Below are 27,981 nucleotides of genomic sequence, written 5' to 3' on the forward strand. Positions count from 1 at the left end.
GGGAGGGTACCGAAGAAAGGAGTGGGGAGGCTGAGGGTGAGCCACGTGAAGGCGATCGCACCGGCTCCGAACAGGAGGAGGAGCAGCAGCTTGCACTTTTGCTGCACGCGATTGGTGACACATTTTTGAAAATCGTAGGACAGAAGCGCGATACGTCGACACTCGCATATTTGTCTCAATATATACCTGGAAGTATCGATCCATGATAGGGCCGATAACCACGCCGCCCACAATGCCAGCAATGCTGCCACCTGCAAACACCCCCGTGTGTTGCCCCAAAGTGCCAGTGAGCTCGTGTTGTTGAAGACACACGACACACACGACACACACGACACACACGACACACACGACACACACGACACACACGACACACACGACACACACGACACACACGACACACACGACACACACGACACACACGACACACACGACACACACGACACACACGACACAACCGAAGAGGCCGGTTACGTACCGAAGCCAAGCCAACCGGCCTGAGACTCGGTGTAGTGGAGGTCTTCCAGCGCCTGCGGGAGAACGCCCTGCCAGCCTGGTGTGCAAATATCAGAGAGTGGGCGTCGGTCAGGCGGGCCGCAGCTGCGGGCGAATTGAATTGGAAGAGGAGAAACCGTTGGTGACGCCGGCTTGGATACCGCCGGCGAGGATGACCAGCATGAAGGAGACGTTGACGAGCGAGTCCTTCATCCCCTTGAAGAAGCTCGACTCGTAGCGCCCTTCGATGTGGGCCAACGCCACCGCGCTCGGTGGGTGCTTGGGCCGCTCCCTGGGAGGTGCGTGACAGGCGAGGGCGCGCCCCTCAACCTGGTGAGTCCGCCCTGAAACAGCCAAAAGAAGAGCGCGGCAGAGGCGGAGCAGCGTGTGTGGTACCGGTAGTAGATGATGCCGCCGATGATGGGCAACGCGGCCATGCCGATCTGCACGTAGAGCAGCGTAGGCAGCTTATCGGGAGTCGGAGCGATACCTGGCCCCTGTAGCAGCAAAATGGCAGCCCAGTTGTTCAATAAGACACACACATAGAGAGAGAGAGAGAGAGAGGAAAGCTGCGTACGATGAGAAAGCCGATGGAGGTGCCCAATGCGTTGGCTGTGTAGGCGATGGCTGTGGCTGTGGCCCTTTGGTTGTCCGGAAACCAGACCGCAGAGAGCTTACTGTCGGACACGACGTCCACCCAACGCCACGAAAAGTGTCAGCACCAACAGCAGCCTATCTCCGTCGTCGACCTGCCGCTTTGGCTGTGAGATTGAGTGGAGGTTGCAGCGGAGAGTATAAGTACCTGCACAGGGCCATCACGATGGGGCCAGCGGCCGCGTTGAGGATCTGGCCTGCACAGAACACCAAGTGCGGCGGCCGGTACGCGCTGCGGCGTGAGCGTCGATCAACGTTGAGTGGGGCATCGGGAGGTGATGGGTGGTGTACCGACGTGCAAGGTCCACTGCATGTAGAAGTTGCCGCGCAAATGGGCCGGCGCCCAGCACGGGATCGTGCGGATTACCGTCGCCAGGAAGACCAGCGCATTGCCCTGTGGAGGTGATTTCTCGTCAGGCCACGTACCGCACACGCACCACCGCACACGCACGGGAAAACGGACCTGCCAGAAGGCGATGAGGAGGCCGTTGCGCCGCGTTTGGAGCCACGACACGTAGGGCAGCACCGGGATGAAGACGATGGCACCCCAGTTCAACAACAGATCGATCGTGCCCTCGTCCACGCCTGGTTGGTTGGTTGGTTGGTTGATGTTAGCGGGCCACCTCGTGTGGCACGAACGCAGACTATGTGTGTTGTGTGCCGTGTGGCATGCGTGCGGTACCTGGATAGTACTCTTTGGCGACCTTGGGCACGGAGGAGAAGGTGAACCACACGAGCGACTGCAGAAACGACGCGAACGAGAACACGAAGAGCACCCACCACCGCCAGGCCGTGACCTGATACTCCACTTCCTCTTCACCCTCGCCCGAACCCACCGGCGCGTAGGGGTGGCTGCCGGCCAACGCCCGCTCGGTGTAATCGCTGGTCCACCCAACATCTTCATTCTTTTTGTCTGCCCTTCTCTCCATCGCGATTTATCGCTCTACGCGACGAATTTAATCGCGAAACAAGGCAAGCCCAATCGAATGAATGAATGAATGGTTAACTGCCCACTTGTAAAGACGCGCTTGTGTTGCCCTTCTTGTGAAAAATAAACTAATGGGCAGAAAACGGAAACGAAAAGCAAAATAATGATGACTAAAACAAAATAAATCGATTGCATGGGAGAGATGAGAGGAGTTGTATTTGGGGGTTAGAGCTGAGAAGGACGGGCGCGGAGGACGGCGATACGGCGCGGGAGGGCGAGGGAGAGAGGCACGACGCAGAGGAGGCGACGATCGGGCACCGGGTAATGCGAGGTGGTGTAGGACACAACGCCGGGCGTGGTCGCGTAGAGGGTGTGGTCGCGACCGCGTTCGACGCCGGGACCCGGATGAATGCGAGTGCCGCGCTGGCGAAGCAGGATTTCGCCCGCCTTGACCTCCTCACCATCGCCGCGCTTGGGTCCAAGGTACTTGGGCCGAGAGGTACGTCCGTTCTTGGAGGAACCGCCAGTCTTCTTCGTCGCGCCTCGTCGCCACACGTCTCCCCAAGTCGATGGTCCGACCATGCGCGTAGCGGCAGTGCTCGAAGATGAGCCGCCCACTGCGATGCCCCACGTCCTCGCCATCATACCATTTCCCATGCTGCTGACATTGCTGGTCCGCAAGCCCACCGCCCCACTGCTCATGCGTTGCATCTTCTTAATTCCTTCAATCGATTAAACAATGTTTTTCTTTACTTTTTTCCTAATCATTTTCATTTGACTTCCGGAACCTTGTGGCGCCGACGGAGAGTGACGACCCACCGGCGCGGAAGCGAAGTTGTCGGCAGCGCAAAGGGATTGCGGAAGTGTAGCGAAGGAAGAATCACAAGAAGATGCGTCGTGCTCTGTCATCGGTTTCCCGAGTGGCCTCGACCTCGTCGGCGCCCCTCCTCGGCTCTGCGGCTCTCAGGTCGCGAGCCGTCGCTGCCTTGGCCACTGCCGTCGAGCCCAAGAAGGTAACCGCCCCATGCATTACTTCATCAATTATTGACGATGTTCGGCGACTGCACTACTCTTGCTACTGCAGATGGAAAATTGAACCAATTTCACTTTGCGCACAGATTTCCGTCAGGGAGGCCCTGCGTGAGGCTATCGATGAGGAGATGGAGCGGGATTCCCGCGTGGTGATGCTCGGCGAGGAAGTCGCTCAGTACCAGGGTGCCTACAAGGCACGGCTTACCTTTTTTTCTCTTCATCTCCTTCCTTCCACGATTCCTGGAATCGCTGCTCATGGGGCAGGCAAATCAATTAATCCAACCACTAACATGGATTTGAAATGAAATGCAGGTGTCGAAGGGTTTGATGGAGAAGTTCGGTAGGGAGCGAGTGGTCGATACGCCCATCACCGAGGCCGGTTTCGCTGGCATCGGCGTTGGCGCGGCCATGTCGGGTCTGGTGCCCATCGTTGAGTTCATGACCATGAACTTCTCCTTGCAAGCCATCGATCACATCGTCAACTCGGCGGCCAAGCTGCGCTACATGTCTGGCGGTATGTACAACGTGCCCATCGTCTTCCGTGGCCCCAACGGTCCCCCCCGCGCCGTCGGTGCCCAGCACTCGCAGTGCTTCGGCGCCTGGTACTCGTCCGTGCCCGGCCTCAAGGTCGTCGCCCCCTGGAACTGTAACGACGCCAAGGGTCTCCTCAAGGTGCTCCACCTCTGCTCCGCCTATGTGGTGCTCGTGCATCGTCGCTCACCACACACACACACACACGACACGCACACATACAACTTTTCGATCGATACAGGCCGCCATCCGTGACCCCAACCCCGTTGTGTTCCTCGAGAGCGAGATTGGCTACAATGAGACCTACGAGCTGAGCCCCGAGGCGCAGAGCAAGGACTACGTGCTCGACATCGGCAAGGCCCACATCGAGAAGGAGGGCAGCGACATCACCGTGCTCACCTTCTCCCGCATGGTCGGCGTCGCCCTCGAGGCCGCCCAGAAGGCCGCCGAGAAAGGCATCAGCGTGGAGGTGGTGAACCTCCGGAGCTTGCGCCCGCTCGACCTCGACACCATCGTCAACTCCATCAAGAAGACCAACCGCTTCGTCACCGTCGAGGAGGGCTGGCCTCAGTGCGGCATTGGCTCCGAGATCATCGCCCTTGCCAACGAACGTACGTAATCCACCCACGCGCGTGCCACAACAGAACACAACGCGCGCAACGCAACGCACAACACACAACGTACACAATGCTGGGCTGATGAACTGATCGTCATGCGTGGCAACAACCACAGACTGCTTCGATTTCCTGGACGCGCCCCCGGAGAGGATCACCGGCGCCGACGTGCCCATGCCCTACACCTGGCCGCTCGAGGACGAGGCCATGGTGCAGACCCAGAACATCGTGAACGCCATCGAGCGCGTGTGCTACAGAAACACCACCAACCAGTAAATTACACACTCTTGGCTCGCCTCTTCACCCAAACTAGACGCCTCCCGTGTTGTAGAAACATTCTCAGAAAAATTTGAATTGGCAACTGTCGTCGATAGTTTGTTCGATTTGGTTTGATTGATTCGTCTGGGATTGAGTATTATAAATCCAATTCAGTTGATGGAGGTGGCTGATGAACCCAACGGTACCCACTCGACTGCTTCGCAGAGCCGCGGGCACCACCGGGCGTCATCGATGGAGGGGCTGAGCCGGCGGCGAGAGCTGCTGGTGCGGCGCTGCGACAGCGTCCGGGCCACCCTCGCCCTCCGGCGTCGGCTGGCCGAGGTACGGCGCGACCTCCTCCACCGCAAGCTCGACCACCTGCGCCTCGTCCACCGCATCCAGCACACCCTGGACCACCTCTCGTCGTCATGTCCATCCACTTCATCTTCAACATCCAAAGAACCACCACCAGCCGTGCTCGAACAAGAGCCGGAGACGAAGAAGCGAAAGCGAGAGGAGAAGAGCGAAGAAGAAGAAGAGGCAGCCATGGCAGCCGTGACGCTGGGAATAGATGAAGCGGACGAACGAGAAAGAGAAGGGAAAGAAGAAGCCGAAGCAGAAGCAGAGCGAGCCGGGGTGCAGCAGGAAGGAGCTGATGGCGCGGAGGAAGTGTCGTCGTCGTCGTCGGCGCCGCCATCATCACTGGCGGCAGCAGCCAAGAAGAGGAGAGAGGAGCCGCCTTCGCCTGTGCGAGAAGAAACAGGCAAAGAAGAGGGCGGCGTCGAGAAGGCGGGAGACGGCGCCGAGATTGGCGAAGCGCCCGTCGGCGGCGAACTTGGAGAACAGGCCACCGACGCCCAGGCAGGAGGGCGGGAGGAGGAGACGGTGCGCGGCGGCGATGGTGGCGAGACGGCGGCTGGCACGAGTGGTCGGACGGGCGAAGGCGAAGCGGAGGAAGACGACGATGAATCGTCGGACGACGTGGTGAGCATCGCGCAAGCGGCCAACGTCGCGGCTGCCGCCGTGGAGCAAGTGGCGGAGAGCGACGTCGAGCTGTCGGAAGCCGAATTCGAAGACGACGACGACGAAGAAGACGAAGAAGGCGATGATGACGACGACGGGCTCATCGACCACTCGGACGGCGAGCTGTTCGTGGATCGCAGCTTCGGCCTCGTTCGGCTGCTGGAGGACCACGAGGTTTCGATGGAAGTCGAAGCCGACCAGGCCGAACAAGACGTCGACAACAAAAACAATGACGACGACAACGACAACGGCGACGAAGAAGCAGAGTGCGTGATCGGCCGAAAGATCGCGGCCGAGGAGGGTACTATGGAGATGGACCTCTTTGGCGGCGTCGACGATCGTGGTGGCCTCGATCAGAACCCCGACGACTCTGAGTTGGAGTTGACGTCGGAGTTGGAGGCCGAGTCCCAGAAGGCCGTCGATATGAGCGTGGACGTGTTCGGCGGCATCGACAACAACCACGACGACGACGAGACCGAGAAAGGTGTGAACTCGAGCACGCTGGAGCTTGACCTGTTCGGCGGCATCGGCAACGACGAAGCCGAGGACGACGACGACGGCCACCCACCAGAGACCGAGAAGGGCGTCGACACGAGCACGCTGGAGCTGGACCTCTTCGGCGGCGTCGACAACGGCGAAGACCAAGCCGAGGCCGAGGCCGAGACCGAGAAGGGCGCCGATACAAGCACGCTCGAACTCGACCTCTTCGGCGGCGTCGACAAATCAGGCGATGATGGAAAGAACGAAGAAGAAGACAAAGAAGACAAAGAAGAAGTGGGGAAGGGTGTCGACACGAGTACGATGGAGGTGGACCTCTACGGCGGTGTGGTCGACGACGATGAAGAAGGCGAGATTGTGGAGGAGATCGACCGGGTCGGGCCGCCGCCGCCGTTCGGGTCGTTCGTGTTCGAGGGCGGATCGGACATTGAAGACGATGACGACGCCACGCAGATGCCCGATGGCGATGGCGATGGCGAAGAAGACGGTGCGCAATCGTTGAATGTCACGCTGGACGACGACAGCGAGATAACAGACGACGGAGAAGCCCACGACAACGACGACGCGAGGAAGAACAACAACAACAACAGCTCGGAGGCGGCGGCGTCCTCCCAAGACGTGTAGGGTGGTCTCTTGTACAAAGTAAACGCCTGTGTGCCAGCAGTGGTCGCATTGCAACGTGACGTTTCGACCAATCACTGAGTGGCGAGACAAGCTTCTCGCCTAAAACAATTACCGCGCTGCCATTGGTTGGGAGCCAACATAAAACAGCCAGGCGGCCACAACTTTTTTATTCTCTTCCTTCCATTCACCGCGTACGTGCTTCTTCTGCTTTTCCGTGTGAACAATAAATAAAACCAATATAACTAAATTATTGGTGGCGCTGCAGGTGCGAACATGGAAGTTGAGTCCACGACCAGCGAGCGCAAGAGGAAGCACGCCAGCGACGCCTCGCCCGAGCGTACGACGACCCCAACCGAGTCCAGCGACGATGCCAGCGAGAGACCGGTGTTCCCAGTGACCAAGGTGGTGCTCTCCAAGACTGGCATCGGCTACTTCGAACGGTACCCCCCCTCCCCTCTCAATGTCCCCTAGGGCAGACACACTGTTAATCATCATATCATGTTAAATAGTACAGTTTCAATAGACATAAAAATGTAAGTATCATCTCACCAAACATTTATGTGCGACAAAATATATGCGACTACAACGACAACAGGGAGGACGAGGTGGCGGGCGGGCGGCCGTTCGAGCTGTTCTTCAAGAGCGGCGACATGAACGACGTCCTCAAGTCTCTCACCATGATCGACCTCTCCGGCCGACCCGGTATCTGTCCGCTGCTGATGTCTTTCGTTCATCTTCTTCTTGAGCTGACCCAACCCCACCCCCACATCGTCGCCACCAGACACCAAGAAGGCCAAGAAGGAGGTCGACGACCAGCCGCTCGCCCGGGGCAGTGCCAGTACGTAACCGCATCGACCACGCAACACCATCAAAACGCAACACATCTAAAGCTGAGGTGGTGGGTTGGGTGGATGGCGGCTGGGGCGCGCACAGGTCTGGTGTCGTCGATCAGCTACGAGTCGACGCGGCCCTTCGACAAGCAGCTCGACGACCTCTCCATCTCGCTCAACGAGCACTCGTCCCTGCGCGACCTGCTCGGCCAGGTCAAGGGCACGCCCGTCCAGGTGGAGATCCTCCGCCACGGCAAGCGCGACCTCGTCGAGGGCACCGTCATCGGTAGGCATCCTCTGTGTGCGTGTGCGTGTGCGTGTGCGGTGGTGCATGTGCGTGCGTGTGCGTGCGTGCGGTTATAATGAAAGTCAATGCAACGCAGGTCTGGAGCGGAAGAAGGTGGTGTTCCCGAGTGCCCACAAGGCCTACTTCCTGGCGCTGCTGGTGGGCGGCAGGGCCGTGCAGTACTTCGACCTCGCCGCAGTGGTCAAGCTGCGGTTCGCGAACGAGCTCATGCGCCAGGACCTGCGCCACCTACTCTCCGTCCTCCTCCAGGTTTAGCACCTCCACCAACCACTCCCGCCCACAGCTCACCTCGCTAACCCTGTGCGTGTGCGTGTGCGTGTGCCGTGTGCCGTGTGCGTGTGCCGTGTGCGTGTGCGTGTGCGTGTTCGTGTGCGTGTGACAGGCGAAGAAGAAGGACCTGAAGTCGGTCACGGCCTACCCGCGCGGGGGCGGGGAGTCGAGCACGATTCGGGCGTCGTACATCGTCGAGGCACCCGTGTGGAAGGCCACCTACCGCCTCTTTTTCAATACCAACCACCGCCCGGGTCGCCGTCCTGCCGGCCCCGATGATATCGACGATGACGGTGACGCCGAGCAGCAACGGCCCAAGTCGATCATCGAGGGGTGGGCGCTGGTGGACAACACGCAGAACGAGGACTGGCGCGGGGTGGAGCTGTCGCTGGTGTCGGGCGCGTCGAACTCGTTCATCTACGACCTCTACAACCCGCGCTACGCCGCCCGCACCGAGGCACGCGCACCCTCCCCCACCCACTCCTCTGTACCGGGTGCCGTTGAGGGCCAGTCTACTCGGCTAACTGATGGTCGGTGATTGGGGGGGCGGGGGGACGATGCAGATCGAGGTGGAGCAGGAGGAGACCATGGCGCCGCCCACACTCGAGGACGCCATCGCTCAGCACAACGTGTCGGTTCTGACCGGCGCGAGGGCTATGCAAGACCAGCGTACGTTCGCTTTCTTGGGCGCATGACACTCGACACACGCCTATACGACACACGCACACGCACACGCACACGCACACCCACGCATGCGCGCACTCATAATTTCTCACGTTCGATCGGGTGCAATCTCCAGGGAAGCGGACTCCAGTGGTGCGCGCCCATGCCCATGCCCAGCCCGTCAAAGCCAAGAAGCGGAAGACGAATAAACGTACGACGCGTCATCACCGGCGCTGGTGGGCGGTGGGAGCCCAGTCTGACAGACTTGACTGATCATATCTGCGTGTACGCCCGTGTGGACACAGGGAGTCGAGAAGAGGCAGACCGATGCCCGATTCGCTCTCCAACCAACCAGCTCGCGTCGACCACATCATCGCAGCCGCTGCCGCTGCCCCAGATGCAGATGCAACAAGCCGCCCCCATGCCGCTCACCGCTATCCAAACGCTTGGCACATGTTTAATTGGAGGCTCCATGGACCAAGCGGGCGTCAGGGATGTCCTCGAACGGTACGCGAGTGCGCCCCCCAAAGCACCGCAGCCCAATGCACCTCGTGGTCGCCTGTTGGCGCAGTTGTGTTGCACACGGCTCATTCAGGCGAATCCATGGATGGTTGGACGCAGGTTGTCGATGTCGTCGGCGTCGTCATCGGTGGAGGTAAATGTCGAGGCCAAGAAGATGGAGATGGCCGACCTCTTCCAGTACAAGGTATGGACCACCCGACCAATCCCACGCGACCTTTTTGACCACCAACCAATAATCAACCAACGAACGAACAGATCACGAGCGCGGTGAACGTGAACCGCAACCAGTCGGCCCTCGTGCCCTTCCTCCACACCGAGTTCAACGGCGTCAAGGCCTCCGTCTACAACAAGGTACCCTCTCGACCCCACCCACTCACCCCCAATCTGCCATGTCAGCGTGACGTGGCAGTCAATACCTTGCTGACTTAGGGGGGGGGCGGGAAATGAATGCGAAAGAATGTGCGGGAGGACAACCCGCTGGCGGTGATCAAGTTCAAGAACACGTTCGGCGTGCCGCTCGAGTCGGGGCCGCTGTGCCTGTTCGAGGACGACATCTGCGTGGGCGAGTCGATGCTGCCTCGGGTCAAGGTCAACGAGGAGATCTACGCGGCCTACGCCGTCGACCTCAAGACCACCGTCACCATGACCGACTCCTCCGAACGTACGCACAGGCCCCACCGCACACGCACTCATGCAGACGCACACGCACACGCACCACCGCACACGCCCAAACTCAAAGGTTAGGCGTGTGTAGTGCGTGACGTCTACCAGGCAGACGCGGGGCAGTGCGACTGGGAGCGGGGCCGGTTGTTCCTGCGGAGGTGGCGCGTGTACGAGTTCGTGTACGTGGTGGACAACAAGAACGACCACCCCATCGACCACTTTTATCTCGAGGTTCGGACCCCCCCGTGTCAAAAAAGGAGATTTTTGAACACTTCGATGGAAGAGTTGTTTGGTCATACCCATCCATGATTGGCGCAATTTGAACGCAGCATCCGAAGAAGGCGACGGAGCTGATTGAAACGGCGGAGCCCGATGAGCGGCTGGACCACTTCTACCGCTTCAAGCTGGTGGTGCCTGCCGGCCAGGTCGTCAAGTTCGTCGTCAAGTACGTCGAAGAGCCAAGTCTAGGCCCTATTTTCTATTGTTTTTTTCTGAATGTACGCACGACCACCAGAGAGCAGGAGGCGGTCCAGGAGGAGTACCAGCTCGCCAGCGTGACCGTGGAGCAAGCCGACCAGTGGTTCGCTGAGGTATTTCAGGCCTCAACGTTTCGCCTAATCATCGGCACAGCTCACACGAACAACGACACGCACACGACACGCACCACAATGACACACGTGCGCGAACACAGGGGTACATTACGGCGGCGGTCAAGAAGACGCTCGATCAGATCGTGAGCCTAAACGAGAAGGCGAAGGAGCTGCAGCGGGGGTTAAGCAAGGCTCAAGGCCAAGTGGCGTCGCTCAAGGAGGACGTCACCCGAATCAAGAGCTGCCTCGACTCCCTCGCCCTCGGCAAGAGCAGCCTCCATGCGTACGTGGGCTGCGCTCGTAGACACTCACCATTCCGTACTACACGAACTCACCACACGACACGACACACGCTCCTCCGCACACGCGCATCGAACACATGACACGTACCACCGCACACGTCACACACACACACCACAGGGAGCAGAGCAAGTTCCGGGACTTTTTCACGAAGGGGCTCAACGAAACCAGGGTGGGACTGGTGGCAGCCAAGAAGGAGCAGAAGAGTCTCGAGGGCAAGCGAGATAGGAACGCCACCAGGATCAACACCATCGCCTCTGGTGTGCGCTTCTCCAAGAAGCTCGGCGGCGCCAGCGTCTGAGCTGCAAACGTAATCATCATTTGGCCACCAGGAAGCCAATGTTCCTAACATGAAAGTTGACCAGTTAAAAATGAAATTTCTTATGGTTACCAGATTTCCTGGTCAGAATTACTATTTTCTTGGGAAGAACAAATTCAAGAGAAGAAAATTGTCACTTTCGCTCCCGGCTCAGGCCTGGCTGTCATCAATGTCGGGCCTCGCGGCTGTGGCTTCGAGGATCCACCGGTCAAACTGTCGCACGCTCCTGGCGCAGAGCTCCAGGTTCCGCCGCCGCACGTTGTCGTTCTTTGCGCTCCGCTCGGCGGCGGTTCGCTCGTGGCCTACGCGGATCACGACGTCCATCTCGTCCTCGTCCTCCTCCTGCACCCACACCACGGACTCGTCGAGGTAGGTGTAGGTGGCCAGCAGCCGGCGGCTGGCCACGAGGGGGCAGCCGGCGATGAGCGAGGCCGCCACCGTCGACGAGGCCCGCTCGACGTAGTAGTCGTCCGTGGCAAACGACGGCACCAGCGCCACGCTCCGGGCGATGATGGCGTAGTAGGGCAGGTAGGCCAACCCGCTGTCGACCACCACGCGGCCCTCGAGCCCCTGCGGCACCTTGACGCCCTTGCCGCTGCCCAGCAGGTGGAGCGTCAAGCCGGCCGCTTGCCCGTCCGACCGCAGGCGCGACAGCACGCCGTCGTAGTTGCGCCGCCCCGGGTCGAAGTTGCCCTGGATCGCGAAGGCCGTCTCGCCCGCCCTGACGCTGGTGCGCTGCGCGGCCAGCCCAGCTTGAGCGACCTCGAACACAGGCACCCAGGTCTCTACACGGGCCCGCAAGGGTGTCCTAGCAGGCGTCGACACCTGTCCGCGCCAAGCGGGTATGGCGATTGTCGACAAGTGGTCGGCAACGTGCGGCGCGAGGGTGAGAAAGGTGATGCGGCCGGCCTCGACCCAGGGCAGGACGAAGGGCAGCAGCTTCTCGGGCATGCGACCGGCCTCCCACTGGGCCGCATGGTGCACTACGCAGAGCAGGCGCGTGTGCGGCGACGAGGTGAAGAGGTGGTGAATGATGTCGGCGTGGTTGGCAAAGTCCCGCTCGCCCGTGGCGAGCACCACCACGTCGGGCGCGGGAAGCGAGCCACCGGGCAAGTCGAGGAAGTCGCGCATGCGGCGGGCCGGAAAGATGGAGGCCTGCGGGGCGAAGGCGGCGTAGAGTTGGTCGATGCCGTAGCGCCGGGCCTTGAGGTAGAGGGTGAGTGCCGTAGTCGAGGGCTGCTGTCCGATGGCGTAGACCAGCGCGGCGACGACCTCGTCGTGCCACCCGGTGCTCTCTAAGACCGCCACCCGCGAGATGGTGGTGCGGCTCTGGTTTTTCTCCGGCCATTGTTGGGCTTCGGCCTCGGTCTCCCCCGGTGCACCGCCGAGGTAGTGGAGGGCGATCAAGACGAAGGTCGCCAGGCCAAGGACCAGCAGGAGCAGCAGCGGCGTCTTCGTTGTCTTTAGTCGCTGCATATCTCGACAAGAATGGGTAAGAAAATGTTAATGAGCGTTCTCGTTTTCGTTCTTCGTCGCGTTAATCTCTAAATTGCTTCGCGGGACATTTTTCTGACCGGCCACAGCTGGGGTACTCCCTGCAGACGTCACACAGTTTTCAGGTGCTGATCTGCTTGTCGTCGAAGCGAACGCTGAACGCGAGGGTCTCCTTCTTGGAGTTGTTGCGGTCACGCTTCTTCTCGAGCTGCTGGTTCTCCTTCTCCACCTGGACCCGCTCGGCCTTGGTCGTGTTGAGCTCCTTCGTGAAGAAGTCCCTGAACTTGTCTTGCTCCCTGTGTCATGTTGTACGTGCGTGAGGTGCATGTCGTGTGTGTCGTTGTGTTGTGCGTGTCGTGTCGTGTGTCCTGTGCCGCGCGTGTCGTGCGTGTCGTGTCACGTACGCAAAGAGGCTGCTCTGGGAGAGCGCGAGCGCGCCGAGGCAGCTGTCGATTCGCTGGATGTCCTCGTTGAGCGAGCGCAGGTGCTTGCTGACCGTGTTGATCTTGCGCTGCAGCTGCTCTCCCTTGGCATTCCGCGCGACAATGGCATCGAGCGTCTTCTTGATGTCCGCCGTAACATAGCCCTGTATCCGCACGGCGTGTGTGTGTGTGTGTGTATGTGTGTGTGTGTGTGTTGCGTGAGTGCTCGCTCATGGGCCGCCCACCATGGCGCTCGTGGGGTGCACGCACGGCCTTGAACCACTGCTCGGCTTGCTCCTTGGTCACGTTGCGCAGGTCATGCTGTTCGTACTCGGCCTCTCGCTCCCTGCGCGTGCGGTGGTGTGTGTGTGCGTGCGCGTTTGTGTGTGTGTGTGTGTGTCGTGTGTGTGTCGTGTGTGTGTGTGTGTCGTGTGTGTCGTGTGTGTGTTGGCCAAGAAGTGGTCAGACACATCGAAGTCGATCAACCGCAGTTGTTGAGGCGGGGAACGCACTTGATGACGAACTTGACGACCTGGCCGGCAGGCACCACCAGCTTGAACCGGTAGAAGTGGTCCAGCCGCTCATCGGGCTCCGCCGTCTCGGTCAGCTCCGTCGCCTTCTTCGGATGCTGCGTTCAAATTGCGCCAATCATGGACGGTAAGGACCAAATCAGTCTTCCGTCGAAGTGTTCAAAAATCTCCTTTTTTGAACAACGGGGGGGCCGAACCTCGAGATAGAAGTGGTCGATGGGGTGGTCGTTCTTGTTGTCCACCACGTACACGAACTCGTACACGCGCCACCGGACCAGGGTCAGCCGGCCCCGCTCCCAGTCCCAGTCGTACCGCGACGCATAAGCCTGGTGCACGGCCCGCACTGCATGCGTCGACAAAGCACAAGCACTCATCAGTGTGTGCGGTGTGTGTGTCGTGTCGTGTCGTGTGCGTGTATGTCGTGTCGTGTCGTGTCGTGTGTAACTGCGTACGCTCGGAGGAGTCGGTCATGGTGACGGTGGTCTTGAGGTCGACGGCGTAGGCCGCGTAGATCTCCTCGTTGACCTTGACCCGCGGCAGCATCGACTCGCCCACGTAGACGTCGTCCTCGAACAGGCACAGCGGCCCCGACTCGAGCGGCACGCCGAACGTGTTCTTGAACTTGATCACCGCCAGCGGGTTGTCCTCCCGCACATTCTTCGCATTCATTTCCCGCCCCCCCCAAAAGGCAAGTTACTGACTGGTGCCACGTCACGCTGACATGGCAGATTGGGGGTGGGGGGTGAGTGGGTGGGGGTCGAGAGGGTACCTTGTTGTAGACGGAGGCCTTGACGCCGTGGAACTCGGTGTGGAGGAAGGGCACGAGGGCCGACTGGTTGCGGTTCACGTTCACCGCGCTCGTGATCTGTTCGTTCGTTGATTGATTATTGGTTGGTGGTCAAAAAGGTCGCATGGGATTGGTCGAGTGGTCCATACCTTGTACTGGAAGAGGTCGGCCATCTCCATCTTCTTGGCTTCGGAGTTGACCTCCACCGACGACGACGCCGACGACCTCGAGAACCTGGTATGCGCAGGCCCGAGGCGCCCACTCAGTCACACGCGGCGGAGGAGGCGTAAGGGGGGGTGTGATGGGGCGGCGGGAGTACTCTTCGGGCGGAGGGCCGCCGGGAAGGCCTCCGTAAGCGTCCATGTCGCCGTCGTAGCAGATGGCGGCCTCCTCTTCGGCCTCTTCTTCGGCGTAGATGGAGGACCGCCTGGCGTAGGACATGGAGGCCATCGGCGGCGGCGCGCAAGCCATAGCCATCGACATGGAGGGCATCATATCCGCCTTCTCCTTCATGGCCCGGGCGCGGCGCACCGGCACCGCTTTCTCTGTGGGCCATAAAAGAAAACAATTAATGAATAAATAATAAATAAATCAATAAACAGCATATATACGGCATTATATTTATATAATGTTGATATGTAAGTATATATTTATATATATATAAAGAAAGGAACGTACTCTCGTCGCGGGTGGCGGTGGCCTCGGAGAGGGCCGAGAGGTCGTGCTGGGCGACGGCGTCTTCGAGCGTGGGCGGGGCCAGGGTCTCCTCCTGCTCCACCTCGATCTGTCCCGCGCGCCAATGGCGAAAGAGAGTTAAACTCTCGTGGGTCCCAATTGGCGGACGAAAGAGTAAGCGTGGTGGTTGGGAGTGGGTGGGGTGGTACCTCAGTGCGGGCGGCGTAGCGCGGGTTGTAGAGGTCGTAGATGAACGAGTTCGACGCGCCCGACACCAGCGACAGCTTCACGTCGCGCCAGTCCTCGTTCTGCGTGTTGTCCACCAGCGCCCAGCCCTCGATGATCGACTTCACCTCCTCTGTTGCACGTCAATCGTTGCGCGTTGTCATGTAAGACATCCGGGTGTTGCTATGCAACACCAAAGCAAGCAACCGGTTGGTGAATCGAAATAATATTGCGTACTCTTGTTGTTGAAGAGGAGGCGGTAGGTGGTCTTCCACACGGGCGCCTCCACGATGTACGACGCCCGGATGTTGCGCTTCTCGCCCGCGCCGCGCGTGTAGCCCGTCACCGACTTCAGATCCTTCTTCTTCGCCTGTCGCACGCACGCATACACCGCACGACGCGACACACGCGACACGCACACAACGGGAGGTCAGCGCCAGAACAAGGAGTGTGTGTGTGTGAGAGAGAGAGAAAGGGAGAGAGAGAGAGAGAGAGCGGAGGGGTGGATGGCGCACCTGGAGGAGGATGGTGAGGAGGTGGCGCAGGTCCTGCTGCATGAGCTCGTTCACGAAGCGCAGCTTGGTCACGGTGCCGAGGTTGAAGTACTGCACGGCCTTGCCCGCCACCAGCAGCGCCAGGAAGTAGGCCTCGTGCCAACTTGGACGCACCAGCGTCTTCTTCTCCAGACCTGTTCGTGTGCGGTGGTGCGTGTGCGTGTGCGTGTGCGGCAGTGAGCACACAATGAAAAGTGGTGAAGTGGGGAATGGAAGGGGTTACCGATGACGGTGCCCTCGATGAGGTCGCGCTTGCCGTGGCGGAGGACCTCCACCTGGACGGGCGTGCCCTTGACCTGGCCCAGCAGGTCGCGCAGGGACGAGTGCTCGTTGAGCGAGATGGAGAGGTCGTCGAGCTGCTTGTCGAAGGGCCGTGTCGACTCGTAGCTGATCGACGACACCAGACCTGCACTCCGTCGTGAGACACCACCCACATCTGTCGTGTGCGTGTGCGTGTGCGTGTGTGTGCGTGTGTGTGTGCGTGTGCGTACTGGCTTTGCCGATGGTGCTGATGTCGGAGCTGGACTGGATGGTGCTCTGCTTGTTCTTCCCGAAGCTGAACTCGGCGGTCACCTTGGCCTTGACATCTGGGAAGAACCCTCCTTGTGTCAATTATTTTTTAAAAATAAAAAATATAACAAAAGACAAGTTGTCTCTTTCAAATAAAGGGAGCAGCAGCGCTTTTGGGCGATGATGGCAAGCACTCATTAGCTATGTACCGGTCTTGTTGGAGAGGTCGACCATGGTGAGGGACTTGAGGACGTCGTTCATGTCGCCGCTCTTGAAGAACAGCTCGAACGGCCGCCCGCCTGCCACCTCGTCCTCCCTATTGTCGTTGGTGTCGCATATATTTTTTATAATTAAACCCAAATTATGAAATCATTTTTAATTATTAGAAAAAAATGAAGATTGAGATTGAGAATGAGAGGGGGGTACCGTTCGAAGTAGCCGATGCCAGTCTTGGAGAGCACCACCTTCTTCACTGGGAAGAGGGCCTCTGCCTCTTCAGTGGCGGGTCCTGCCGCCGCATCGCCCGACACGCGCGTGGCCTTTCGTTCCTTGGGCTGTTCCATTCCTTCTGTTCCCAATTTACAATCTTTTACGCTAATCTCTTTTCTGAGGGGACCTTGGTGTGGCTCACGAGTGCAGAGAGTGTAGTTTGACTGACCACCAAGAACCAAGAACCAAGAACGTTACCTACCCAGCAATTTCAGTTCTCGGCCTTCGTTCTTTTGTCGCTTTCAGTCGTTTTGGTTCGTGCGGTGAACCCGAGCGTGTCGACACATAATTTGACCATTCCCAGACGAGAATGGATCTCGTTTGGGGGGGGGTGCGATATGTGGGAGTGTATTCCAAAACAACCTCGCCCAAGTGGGAGAGGAAAAAAGAAATAGGCTCCACCTGGCGTCAGGCCTTCTTGCCGGCCTTCTTGGTCGCTCCGGCGGCGGAGACGCCCACAGCTCCGTCCCTCTTGGTCACGGCCTTGATCACGCCCACCGCCACCGTCTGCTTCATGTCCCGCACCGCGAACCTGATCACCGGAAACATGTTAGAGTTTTGTTATACATGTATCTTCTTCATATATCAATGTTGTACGAATATGAATGATGTTGATCGAGCTAGATTGTGGAAGCGTACCTGCCCAGAGGCGGGTAGTCGGTGAAGGACTCGACGCAGAGGGGCTTGGAGGGGACCAGCACGACGTGGGCACAGTCGCCGCTCTTGAGGCTGGCCGGCGACTCCTCGGTGCGGGCGCCCGTACGGCGGTCCAGCTTCTCCACCAGGGCGTCGAAGCGGCACGCGATGTGGGTCGTGTGGCAGTCGAGCACGGGCGAGTACCCGGCCCGGATCTCGCCCGGGTGGTTGAGCACGATGACCTGGGCCGTGAAGTTCTCGCACTCGCGCGGCGGGTCGCGGCGGGCCTCGCCGCACACATGGCCGCGCTTGATGCTGCGCAGCGCTCCGGTCGACTTCACGCAGAATCCAATGTTGTCGCCCGGCACGCCCTCAGCCTTCTCCTCGTGGTGCATCTGTGAATACATGTTGACGACAACGTTAAGACATCATGTGGTAGACATGGATTCTATTGAGTGTTGTGAGGAGCACCTGGACGGACTTGACCTCGGTGGTCACGCCGCAGGGAGCGAAGACCACCTGCATGCCGGAGCGCACCACGCCGGTCTCCACCCTGCCCACGGGCACCATGCCGATGCCTCCGATCTTGTAGATGTCCTGGTGGGGGGGCATTATTACAAAATGTCGATTATACTATGATGGAATGTGGGAGGAATGTGGGCACCTGGAGAGGAATGCGGAGGGGCTTGTCCAGGGGTCTCTTGGGCGGCTTGATGGAGTCCAGCGCCTCGATGAGGGTGGGTCCGTCCCACCACGTCAGGTTCTCGCTCCTGTCGGTCATGTTGTCGCCGCCCCACCCCGACAGAGGAATGAAGGGCACATTCCTGGGGTTGTACCTGCTCCCGCATTCGCCAGCCACATTACATAAAGTCAGCCAATAGCTATTAATCGTTTTTAATGTTTGGGTGGGAGGGTAGTGGTGTTACGTACCCGACCTTCTTGAGGTAGGCGCTCACCTCGTCCTGGATCTCGATGAAGCGGTCGCGGCGCCACATCACCGAAGGCGAGTCCATCTTGTTGACGATCACGATCGCCTGCTTCACGCCCAGCGTGTAGGCCAGCAGCGCGTGCTCCTTGGTCTGACCAACACATGTCAGTTGGCGTGCAACCAACAATACTCGATCCACGACTACTCGATTGGTTAGTTACCTGTCCGTGCTTGGAGAAGCCGGCCTCGAACTCGCCCTGGGCGGCCGAGATGACGAGCAGGGCCACGTCGGCCTGCGAGGTGCCGGTGATCATGTTCTTGATGAAGTCCCTGTGTCCCGGGGCGTCGATGATCGTAAAGTCGTACCTGTTCAATAGTCACCATTCAAGTTCATTTAGTTTCGCACTGGTCACATGGCAACAAACACAGTAAAGGATTAGGTACCTGGGGCTCTGGAACTTCCAGAGGGCGATGTCGATGGTGATGCCGCGCTCGCGCTCGGTCTTGAGCTTGTCCAGCACCCAGGCGAACTTGAAGGAGGCCTTGCCGATGGCGCGCGCCTCCTCCTCGAACTTGTCGATGGTGCGTCGGTCGATGCCGCCGCAGCGGTAGATCAGATGGCCGGTGGTGGTCGACTTGCCGGCGTCGACGTGGCCGATCACCACCAGGTTGATGTGGGTCTTCTCCTTTCCCATCTTGTTGAGGTTCCGCTGCAGTTGCGTGCCAGTTGCATGTCAGTTGGTCAACATTGCGTTGCAGCTGAAACAAGGGGGATGATATGTACGATTGTTGGTTGGGTTATGTTGTTTGATTGGAAGATATAGTCTCGCTCAGCCCGTGAGCACTTGGTTGAAAGAAGAGAGGAGAGGGTGGTGTGTTACAAGTAGCTTGGTGGCTTCGTGTCACATGTGGTTGTTGGGCAAAGAATCACGGATGCTAGTGGGCAGGATATAAAGGCGCCATTCTGTAATATTTCTCATAAGCAAGCACCAACAGGCCCGTTGGTGGCCGCCACTCGCTCGGTGGCAGCGGCTGTGGAAGCAGGCGCACATGCTGGCCAGGCTTTCCAGCTTATTTCTTGGAATGCAAGTTGCCCTTCTTTTTGCGAGGCAAGAACGCGAGGAATGGACAACTTCTTTCCATTCCTCGTTGTAGGGCAAACGAAGAACGCCGTTGCAGGGCAGCGTTGGGACGTACGAAGATGAATGAACAAGATGCGCTCATCTTCTTGTGCTGGGTTGGGTTGGTGAAGAGGTGAAACAGTTTGTTATTACTTTGTCAAAAGAAGAATACGTTTATACATCGCATTGGCCTTCCCCCTTCTGGCCGCCGAGAATCGTCCCTTCCTTCGTCGCCCTCTCCAACTGGTCTTGTTGGTGAAGCTTGGTCAAGAGAGACACTCGTCGTTGAAGGGCGGAGGAGTGATCGGTAGTTGGAGGTGCAAAAGAGATGTCGATGTGTGAGTGGTGATGTCGTAGAAGAACAAGTAAGGGGGCGGGGGAAGATGGAAGGTGCTGGTGATGGTGATGTCGGTTATCTAGATGAGAGCGCAGCCTTTCTTCTTCTTGTCGCCTGTCTTGTTGCCGGTGTTCTTCTTGTTGATCTGCCTGACGAGGTCAAAAAAGACGTTCTCGACGTTGATCTTCAACTTGGCCGACGCCTCGATGAAGGCGCAGTTGAACTTCTTGGAGAGGCCCTCGCCCTGGTCCCTCGAGATCGCCCTCTGGTCCTGGAGATCGCACTTGTTACCCACCAGCACCATCGGCACATCCTCGGTGTCCTTCACCCTCAGGATCTGGTCCCGCAGGTCCTCGAGGTCGTTGAATCTATGTTGATTGAAACGAAGGCGTTAGTTTGATTTGATTGTTCATCAACTTCTAGTGGTTGTTGTTGAAGGTTATAGGTACGTGGACTGGGCGATGATGCTATATACAAGAATGAAGCCCTGTCCGTTCTTCATGTACAAGTCCCTCATGCTGTTTGGGGGTAGAAGATGGGTTAGCTCGTTGCCCAAAGGGGGAGTTTGTTGGTCATTCGATGGGCGTAAGTGTACGCAGTGAACTGCTCAGTTCCGGCCGTGTCGAGGATCTCAAGCATGCACTGCTGGCCATCGACCTCGACCTGCTTACGGTACGAGTCTTCGATTGTGGGATCGTACTGCAGTTCGAACGAAGGCGGGTCAGTATGAGAATTGAAGAAGACGAAGTAGAGGATCAAGTAGTAGTAGAAGAAGAACACATCAGTTGAAGTAGAGTGATCTCCGGTACGAGAGGTGGTGGTGTTCTACCTTTTCGACGAAGATACCCTGGACGAACTGGACTGTGAGGGCCGACTTACCCACACCACCGCTTCCGAGCACGACGATCTTGTATTCCAACATCTTCTATGTCTATGATGATCTAACGTCTTCTTGTTCTTGTTGTTGATGATGATACTTTTTCCAAGCCTAGCTTCAGAGCTTCAACTCCTCTCTTCAGTTCGTTTGCGGTGGGGAGAAAGACAGTGGGCGGGCGGAACGGAGTACCTATTGGCCTGGAGCGCTTACTTGTCGACAAGCAGCTGTTGCGAGAAGACAATTCGTTTCGCTTCATGTTCGCCGAACATGAGGGGCCACGCGCTCAACGGCTTCTTCAGTCGCGCCTCCTCTCCATTCTCGCGAAAGGTCGCGTGGCAGAGCTCTTTTCGGATTAGGTAATGGTGCATAAAAAGGTAGGCCTTTGTTTCCGTTAGCCGAATAGTTTTTTTGTGTAATCTTTGTAATTCGGACCAAACAATGCCAAATATTCATGACCAAAAAGCTTGTTGGTAAAATTACACGTGTAACCGGTTGCCTATCAACCGCTCTTAGACGTCGCCTGGTTGCGCGTGTGGGTCGAGCGCTGTTCGTCGACGACGGCCACCGCCGGCATGCCCTGCGATGACGACGGCGACGACGATGCTGGCGACGACGGCGAGGGCGGCGATGTCATCGAAGAAGAAGTGGTGGATGAGAGGTAGACGAGAGCCTGGACCAGCCGCTCCTCCTGCCGCACCTTGTCCTCGTAGACCGCCATCAGCTTGCGGAACTCCTCGATGATGTAGGGCGACGTGAACGTGGTGGGCATGTGCGGCTGCATGCCGCGGTCGGTCGAGCGCGGCGAGAGCACGGCCAGCGGGTAGTGGTGGGCCGCAACCGGGGAGGAGCCCGAGCCCGAGCCCAAGATCGAGAGCTTGCTCTGTGACATGAAGAAGCGCTCCACCTCCTTGAAGGCCTTGACCCGCTCCTCGTGCAGCGACTCCAGCTGCTTGCTCAAGGCGGCCATCGACACTGGTAACAAGAAGTCATTGTTAATATTAAATATATCATAAAAAAGTCTACACATAGGAGCACGAACCCACTGGGTCCGAGCCGAGCTCACACGAAGCAATCACTTGGATCAGCGAGGTCTGTAAACTCAGTCTTCCTGGCCGCACGGCTACGAGGCGACACCACACGACACACGACACACGACACACGACACACGTTGTTGTTTGTTGTGAGTTGTTTGGGTCGTTAATTCATAGACAGGTGGGGAGTGCGCACTCTTTTTGGAAACCGACGTGGCTGCGGGTGTGACAGCGGCGCCGGGCTTCTTGTCACGCTCCGTGCGACTGCCGTCCTTAGAGCTGCGCGTCGACTTGGCCAGCGGCGCCGCGGCCCCGCCGCCGTTCCGGCGGTGGTTGGAGGGCGAGCGGTTGGCGGTGGACCGCTCCCTGGCCGTGTAGTTGCCCCGGTTGTGCCTCTTTGCCGACGACGACGACGACGATGAAGACGACGTCTTCCCGGCCGCGCCTTCACTGTTGGTGTTGTCGACACTGTCCGTGTCCGACACATAGCTGTCCTCGTCGTCCGACGACAGGCCTCGGTCGGAGCTCGTCGACGCCCATTCGTCCTCGTCGTCGCTGTCCTTGCTGCTGCTGTTGTTGTTGTTGTCTCTTATCAGCGCGGCCACGCCCCCGACGCCGCCACTCGGCACGCTGTTGCTCTTGTCTCCCTGCGGCGACTTCTTGGCGCTCCGCTTCTTGTTGAGCCGGTCCATGAGACCGCTCTTCTTGATCATCGAGATCTTGAGGAACGCCGAGCTCTTCTCCTTCGCGCCGCCCTCACCCCCGGTCTTCTCCGTCGCCGCCGATGCCGGCTCGCTGCCGATGCTGTTCATGCCCTCTTCGGAGCCCTCCAGGCTGTCGCTCCGCGTTCGGCCGGGCGACGCAGGGACGCCAGAGTCGCCCGCCACCTCGCGGGACTCTGGCGCGCCGTCGTGTCGGCCGCTCGAGGGACTCTGGTGCGGCGTCGCGCCGCGCTCCCGGCCCGACAGCTTCTCCCGCGTACGCTCGGATCTGGTTCGCTCGACGTCGCGCTTGTCCTTGTTGGCACCGCCTCGACTGTTCTTTTCTCTAGTCTTTTCCTTTTCCTTTCCCTTTCTTTTTCCTTGGCTGGCTTGTGTCTCTCGCTGCTGTCGCTGCCGCTGCCGTGGTGGTCGTCCTTGTTGCGCTTGAGGCGGCCCGAGCGTGGCTTCTTGACGAGCGAGAACTTCTTGTCGCCTCGGATGTAGTCCCGCGGGTCCTCGGTATTCACATTCATCGTCGGCATCCCACATTCCAACAACACCTGGCGCGCAATCGACCACGGTCGATTGAACGTTGAGCCTTGATCGAACCTTTTCTGGCAGCCAAAGAATATATGTTTGGGGGAGGTATGAAGTACCTCCAGCAGTTGCAGGAATGCTGGACCGTCGCCAGAGTTGTTGTTGTTGCCGCTGCTGTTGTTGTTATGGTTGAGAATCTTTTTGCTTCGCTCCAGGCCTGCCACCTTCACCGCGATCCTGTCCAAGTTGCTACACGATCGAAGAAGACAAAGATAAATAAATAAATAAAACACAAAAGGTGAGCTGATGTTGCTCTCTTTCTTTCTCGAGACCAGCCGAAAGCAGGCAAATAAAGGAATGTGATGACATACCAGCAGAGCGCCGAGTGGAGGTAGCTCGCACTGGGGTAGGCCTCCTCCAGCGTCAGCTCTCGCTCGGCGAGCTCCTCCTCCTGCACGACAGCGTGCGTGAGCGACAGCAAAAGTTCGAGCGAGTGTAGGCATCAAAGGGGGACCACGCACGGTGGATGACTCCGAGGCGATCTCCTCGAAGAAGGCCTCGACCTTGGCCAGGTTTTCGCGAATGAAGCCGTTCAAGCGCAGCATGTGTTCCTGGTGTTTTTTTTCGCCGCCGGCCAGAGCGTCAGTTCGCAGCCGTGGTGCGCGGATGTTATGGCCATTGACACCAACAGACACCAAAGAAACTGCTGAGGTGCAGGGCCTGCGCGAACCTCTTTCTCGCCGAATTCGACGCCGTTGGCCAGGTTCTGCATGACCTTCGACACCAGCACCAGCCCACGCCGGCACTTGGGAGAGACTTGCTCTGATGGTTCCGTTTGATGAGTTTCAAGGGGGGGGCAAGAAATTGCGAGGGGGGTGGCGGTACCTTCTAGGATACCAAAGGCTTCGGGGCTCACGATCGCCGGCGAGATGAAGCGAAGGAAGAAGAAATTCTTTTCAACACAAGAGACACAAAAGTGGATGAGAAATCTCTTTGATTTGGAGAAGAAGAAGAAAGTGGTGGTTACGTGTGGTGGACACGTACGGTGAGGACGATGTATTTACTCTGGGGAAACTTCTTGATGACCTCTCGCTGCAGGTGGTAGCACACGGCTCGGAAAGACCTGCGCCACGTGTGGTGAGCCATGCTGCGGTTTTTCAAGGAGCAGGACTGTACATGGGGCAGTGCTTGATGGAGCTGGTGATGGTGTTGAGGAAGAGATGACAAAAATCGGACAGCGTTTGCGCATTCTCCTCCGGGTCCTCGCCCGGCACCGCCCGCGCGGGGTCAATCTGCAATAATAATAAAGATAAACAAATAAATTTAAAATAAGAAAAAATAAGGTAATAATCAATGAATTTTACGTCATGTTCATGAGAAAGGATGAGCTTGTGAGAGGGTGGACGCGGGCAGGTACCTCCATCGACTTGTTTTGGGAGTAGAGCGTGAGGACCTTTTCGACCAGGGGCCGGATGACCTTCAACAGGAACTTGCGGCCGACCGACTGGCAGTAGGCCGACAGCAGGTGGGACGCGATGTCGTTTCCACGAAAGAGCGTTGATCCCTGGATGATGCCTGCATTGCCGCACGGCCAGCGCACGACACAACACACACACACGTGGAAAAAGAGGTCAGTCAGCAACGATGGAGAGTAGAGCTGGAGAGCTGGATGTGGACGAGGGAGTTGTTACCCGTCTTTCGGACTTCGCTGCCGATGAGGCCGACCAGCAGCGGGATCGTGCGTCCGGGGAACATCCGAAGCACGTGCAAGAACCCGTGCGCCACTCGCTCGGCCACCTGCGTGTCCGTCGTCGAGCACAGGGCCTGACATGGGACAGCAAAGGTTCAGCAAATACCCTCAAGTCGTGTGTGTGTTGTGTGTTATTGTTGTTGTTGTGTGTGTGTGTGTGTGTGTCTGTGTCTGTGTGTCTGTGTCTGTGTGTTTCGCGGGTTGGCGTGTACGGTGATGATCATGAGGTCGGAGCGAGACAGGAGCTCGATCAAGGGCATGTAGTTGTTGGCCCTCTTTTTGGACTTGCCGCCCGCTGTCCCGTTCCCGTCGTTCATCGCATACCGAAAGTAGTCGATGTCGAGCGCACCCTGCACCGCACAGGAATGCCGGGAACGCGATGATGTCAGTCAACCTACGACCCCCTACTGCGTGTTGGCGAACTGCTGGAATATTGGATCTGCGTACCCGGAGGCCGCTGTCAAACGAGTAGCCAGTCCAGGCGCTCGGGTCAGGGCCTGGCTCCAACAGCACCACGCTGTCGCCCTCATTGAACGACAACCGCGGCATGCTGGCGTACACACACGCACCACACACACCACACACACACAGAGAGAGAGAAAGAGAGAGAGAGAGAGAGAGGTGGAGTCAGCTCGTGTGCAAGTGTGTGAAAGAAATAGTTGGGGAATGTGTGAGACGCACTCCCTCTCTTTTTCCTTTTCGTCCTCCGGCCAGGGATTCCAGGGGCAGTTGCAGTCGTAGCAGGCCGGCAGCAGGACAGGCGGCACCAGCTTGGCCTGGAGGAGACGCGCCGATCGCTTTTCCTGTATGTGCGGGCGTGCGAGCATTGGTCAGCTTGTTCGCGCGTGTGCAGTGCGTGCGTGTCGTTATCAGCGGGCCGGATGGGCTGGGCGGTACAATGGAGGCGATGTATCGGTTGAGGTTGAGTGGCAGCCGAGCTTGGAGGAGGTTCATGGCCCGAGCGACCTCGGGCGACACCAAGCCCTTGGTGTCCAGCTGCATAATAAATTAACATAAATAATATTTAGTAAACGACCAACAAAAAAAAAGAACACAATAGAGAGCGCGAGGAGCGAACCATGGAAAGGGAGGAAATGGTGCTCTTTCGCGGGTCTTCGTGAGGTTGAATGAAGAAGCCCGATATGTGGCACTCCAAGCGCTGGGCGCCTCCTTTCTCAGTAAAGTCCGGGTGTTCCACCTGTGCGACACACAATCAGTTCTTATTGTTCTCTTCTTTTCTGCTTCTTGGTGGTAGTTGTACCGATCGCCAGAGATAGATCGCCGAGCCGTCTTTGAGCCGCCTCGCCGTGCGGAGCACGAGCTGTTCGAATTTGCCGCCCTCTTTTTCGCCCGGCACCCACGTATCCACCCGGAGCAAGTTGGCCGTCGGCTCGCCCAGCATCTGCGCGCACACACAAACACCGTATGAGCTGTGCTATGTGTCATGCGTGCCAGGCGTGTCGTGCGTGTGTCGTGTCGGCTGTGTTGCGTACCTGTTCCACGCGCCCCATGGAGTACATGTCGTCCCAGCAGCACCGCTCATCCACCGAACTGATGATGTCCAGCGCCTGCATCCACCCGCGACCGTCAGCGACCGTGGTGAGCGAGATCTCTGAAGTTAGTCGAGTCGCGTCCAGTACCTTGTGGGGCGGCACGTTGAGGGTGCCGTCGCCGCGGTAGCAGGGGATGGAGCACTCGGCAAAGGTGGTGGTCGACACGGTGACGCGCTCCTCGCCGCCGACGTGGTGGTGCTGGATCGCCCAGTCGTCGTCGAGCGCCTCGGCGTCGATGTCCCACTTTCGGTTGGTGAGGAAGCGCACAAAGCCCGAGAAGATGACCTCGGGGATGCGCAGCGGGAGCTGGGTGCGCTGCTTGATCACCTTGCGCCGCTCGGCGTCGCTCAGATCGCGCAGGGCCGAGGCCGTGAGCAGCGTGTCGGGATTCGAACAGAAGAGCGACGCGTTGAAGATCTGCTTCATGAAGCTCGGAAACGGGCGCTTGCGCATGTGCTTCCACACCTAGCGTGAGACAGGTGAGTGACAGTGAAAGACACACACACACACACACACACACGCACACACACGCATACACACACACACACACGACACGACACACGACACGCACCTCGTTCTGGGCGGCATCGAAGAGATTGCGCGAGAGGAAGAGGTTGGCGGCGGCGTTGACGCCCTGCTCGATGCTGTCGAGTATGTCGGGCGGCATGCGGAGTGCCGACACGAAGTAGGGCGACGTCGACGACTCGGCCGTCGACGGGACCAGGTACTGCGTGTAGAGGATGTCGGCCAGGTAGGCCTTGGCCTGCCGGTCCTTCTGCCGCTTGAAGTCCTCCACCAGCATCCAGAACCGGAACACGGCCTCGTCGGGGTCGCGCTGCTGCGGCTGGTACTCCTTGCGCTGACGCCGCAACGTGGCCGACGCGCCAGGCCCGGCGCCAACGGCGGACGACGACGATGACGTGGCGGGCGTCGACACATTCCCCGAGAGCCAGGAGGCCGAGCCCTTGGGCGAGCTGGCGGGGCGCCGTCGGCCCGGGCTGCTCGGGTCGGACTTCTTGCGGCCAGGCTGCTTGCCTCCGGCGGCGAGAGCCTGTCTGCCGGCGGCGCTGTTGTTGCTGACCACATTCACGAGCTCGTTGTCGTCGAGATCCTCGTCCGTCTCCTCTTCGTCGTCACCGCTCGTCCCGTCGTTGCTGCCGTACAGGTCTCCACCACCGTCCCTCGGCCCTCGGCCGCTGCTGCTGCCGCTTCTGCGACCACCGCCGCTGCCGCCGCTGACTGCGGTGGCGGTGGTGAGGTTGCTAGGGGTTCGCCCGGTGCTGCCGATCGTCACCGTGCCGGGTCCGCGCAAGCGGGTGGGTCCAGGGGACAGGAGCAGTCTGGTCTCGCCGCTCTTGTGGTCGAGCCTGGGCGAGACCGAGGGCGACGTGCGCCGGGCGGAGCGTCCGGAGCCGCTGCCGCCGGCGGTGGTCGAGGTCGATGTGGAAGCCGCGGCGGAGGTGTCGCCCGCGCCGCTGCCAGTGTCGTTCGATTTGCTGACGTGCCAGTGGCGCGGCTGGTGTCGGGGGCTGGTGGGCGATGTGGCGCGTAGACGAGGCGATTCGCTTCCGCGCCCGAGATACTCCTCATCGTCGTCCTGGTCTGAGCGCATCATCGCGCCTCTTCTTGTTCGTCTTCTTCCGCTTCTTCTTGTAGAACGATTTCCCCGTGAGAGATTTTAATCTCGAGCCTTTCCGCCTCCTTCT

General features: G+C 58.9%; 12 protein-coding genes across 12 annotated transcripts in view; 5 read left to right on the forward strand and 7 right to left on the reverse strand.

Annotated features, from left to right (window-relative positions):
* ACA1_095780 (disrupted in renal carcinoma protein 2 family protein) overlaps positions 1-2,075 on the reverse strand; it is a gene marked incomplete at both ends in the record, with an annotated part of 2,679 nt that extends 604 nt beyond the window's left edge. Inside the window, 10 exons of the mRNA XM_004334893.1 lie at positions 11-101; positions 187-251; positions 476-550; positions 630-784; positions 889-989; positions 1,070-1,169; positions 1,295-1,343; positions 1,438-1,540; positions 1,610-1,731; positions 1,829-2,075. Coding sequence (XP_004334941.1) covers positions 11-101; positions 187-251; positions 476-550; positions 630-784; positions 889-989; positions 1,070-1,169; positions 1,295-1,343; positions 1,438-1,540; positions 1,610-1,731; positions 1,829-2,075 — 1,108 coding nt within the window. The remainder of the gene's footprint in view (positions 1-10; positions 102-186; positions 252-475; positions 551-629; positions 785-888; positions 990-1,069; positions 1,170-1,294; positions 1,344-1,437; positions 1,541-1,609; positions 1,732-1,828) is intronic.
* A 73-nt stretch (positions 2,076-2,148) lies between these two features.
* On the reverse strand, positions 2,149-2,785 carry ACA1_095890 (ribosomal protein L27, putative; the record flags this gene model as incomplete). Its single annotated transcript, XM_004334894.1, has 2 exons — positions 2,149-2,202; positions 2,393-2,785. The coding sequence occupies 2 exons, from the start codon at positions 2,783-2,785 to the stop codon at positions 2,149-2,151; spliced, it is 447 nt and encodes a 148-aa protein (XP_004334942.1).
* Positions 2,786-2,964: 179 nt separating this feature from the next.
* Positions 2,965-4,527, forward strand: ACA1_095900 (uncharacterized protein; the record flags this gene model as incomplete). The annotated part of the gene is made up of 5 exons (XM_004334895.1): positions 2,965-3,087; positions 3,193-3,281; positions 3,451-3,811; positions 3,879-4,248; positions 4,370-4,527. 5 exons carry the CDS (start codon positions 2,965-2,967, stop codon positions 4,525-4,527), a joined length of 1,101 nt encoding a protein of 366 aa, XP_004334943.1.
* A 159-nt stretch (positions 4,528-4,686) lies between these two features.
* On the forward strand, positions 4,687-6,654 carry ACA1_095910 (uncharacterized protein; the record flags this gene model as incomplete). The annotated part of the gene is made up of 1 exon (XM_004334896.1): positions 4,687-6,654. One exon carries the CDS (start codon positions 4,687-4,689, stop codon positions 6,652-6,654), a length of 1,968 nt encoding a protein of 655 aa, XP_004334944.1.
* Positions 6,655-6,927: 273 nt separating this feature from the next.
* On the forward strand, positions 6,928-8,599 carry ACA1_095920 (uncharacterized protein; the record flags this gene model as incomplete). The annotated part of the gene is made up of 6 exons (XM_004334897.1): positions 6,928-7,094; positions 7,250-7,356; positions 7,436-7,492; positions 7,588-7,770; positions 7,868-8,040; positions 8,174-8,599. 6 exons carry the CDS (start codon positions 6,928-6,930, stop codon positions 8,597-8,599), a joined length of 1,113 nt encoding a protein of 370 aa, XP_004334945.1.
* Positions 8,600-8,618: 19 nt separating this feature from the next.
* On the forward strand, positions 8,619-9,597 carry ACA1_095930 (uncharacterized protein; the record flags this gene model as incomplete). Its single annotated transcript, XM_004334898.1, has 5 exons — positions 8,619-8,730; positions 8,861-8,935; positions 9,030-9,231; positions 9,346-9,430; positions 9,502-9,597. Coding segments are annotated over 5 exons (570 nt in total), but the record flags the coding sequence as incomplete, so codon positions are not given.
* Positions 9,598-9,693: 96 nt separating this feature from the next.
* ACA1_095940 (uncharacterized protein) lies at positions 9,694-11,100 on the forward strand (the record flags this gene model as incomplete). The annotated part of the gene is made up of 6 exons (XM_004334899.1): positions 9,694-9,907; positions 10,022-10,140; positions 10,239-10,354; positions 10,424-10,499; positions 10,601-10,782; positions 10,920-11,100. 6 exons carry the CDS (start codon positions 9,694-9,696, stop codon positions 11,098-11,100), a joined length of 888 nt encoding a protein of 295 aa, XP_004334947.1.
* A 168-nt stretch (positions 11,101-11,268) lies between these two features.
* ACA1_095950 (uncharacterized protein) lies at positions 11,269-12,594 on the reverse strand (the record flags this gene model as incomplete). The annotated part of the gene is made up of 1 exon (XM_004334900.1): positions 11,269-12,594. One exon carries the CDS (start codon positions 12,592-12,594, stop codon positions 11,269-11,271), a length of 1,326 nt encoding a protein of 441 aa, XP_004334948.1.
* Positions 12,595-12,733: 139 nt separating this feature from the next.
* On the reverse strand, positions 12,734-16,878 carry ACA1_095960 (uncharacterized protein; the record flags this gene model as incomplete). Its single annotated transcript, XM_004334901.1, has 17 exons — positions 12,734-12,908; positions 13,017-13,198; positions 13,305-13,380; positions 13,547-13,662; positions 13,762-13,907; positions 14,017-14,221; positions 14,334-14,429; positions 14,501-14,585; positions 14,671-14,896; positions 15,030-15,135; positions 15,236-15,384; positions 15,489-15,621; positions 15,767-15,939; positions 16,029-16,211; positions 16,297-16,392; positions 16,525-16,631; positions 16,742-16,878. 17 exons carry the CDS (start codon positions 16,876-16,878, stop codon positions 12,734-12,736), a joined length of 2,391 nt encoding a protein of 796 aa, XP_004334949.1.
* A 334-nt stretch (positions 16,879-17,212) lies between these two features.
* ACA1_095970 (translation elongation factor EF1, subunit alpha, putative) lies at positions 17,213-19,063 on the reverse strand (the record flags this gene model as incomplete). The annotated part of the gene is made up of 7 exons (XM_004334902.1): positions 17,213-17,336; positions 17,444-17,835; positions 17,912-18,037; positions 18,105-18,276; positions 18,371-18,519; positions 18,590-18,734; positions 18,813-19,063. 7 exons carry the CDS (start codon positions 19,061-19,063, stop codon positions 17,213-17,215), a joined length of 1,359 nt encoding a protein of 452 aa, XP_004334950.1.
* Positions 19,064-19,905: 842 nt separating this feature from the next.
* On the reverse strand, positions 19,906-20,748 carry ACA1_095980 (small Gprotein; the record flags this gene model as incomplete). Its single annotated transcript, XM_004334903.1, has 4 exons — positions 19,906-20,194; positions 20,276-20,344; positions 20,422-20,525; positions 20,656-20,748. 4 exons carry the CDS (start codon positions 20,746-20,748, stop codon positions 19,906-19,908), a joined length of 555 nt encoding a protein of 184 aa, XP_004334951.1.
* A 454-nt stretch (positions 20,749-21,202) lies between these two features.
* ACA1_095990 (GTPaseactivator protein for Ras-like GTPase) lies at positions 21,203-27,890 on the reverse strand (the record flags this gene model as incomplete). Its single annotated transcript, XM_004334904.1, is given in 21 exon segments — positions 21,203-21,675; positions 21,931-22,750; positions 22,762-22,995; positions 23,092-23,221; positions 23,344-23,423; positions 23,494-23,583; positions 23,703-23,794; positions 23,858-23,924; positions 24,017-24,095; positions 24,149-24,264; positions 24,390-24,547; positions 24,664-24,796; positions 24,935-25,072; positions 25,170-25,272; positions 25,404-25,525; positions 25,620-25,718; positions 25,801-25,920; positions 25,984-26,124; positions 26,216-26,290; positions 26,363-26,740; positions 26,847-27,890. The coding sequence occupies 21 exon segments, from the start codon at positions 27,888-27,890 to the stop codon at positions 21,203-21,205; spliced, it is 4,692 nt and encodes a 1,563-aa protein (XP_004334952.1).
* Positions 27,891-27,981: the final 91 nt, after the last annotated feature.

The sequence above is a fragment of the Acanthamoeba castellanii genome (assembly GCF_000313135.1).
Source record: "Acanthamoeba castellanii str. Neff unplaced genomic scaffold scf7180000084645, whole genome shotgun sequence".
In the NCBI taxonomy this organism is placed as follows: Eukaryota; Discosea; order Longamoebia; family Acanthamoebidae; genus Acanthamoeba; species Acanthamoeba castellanii.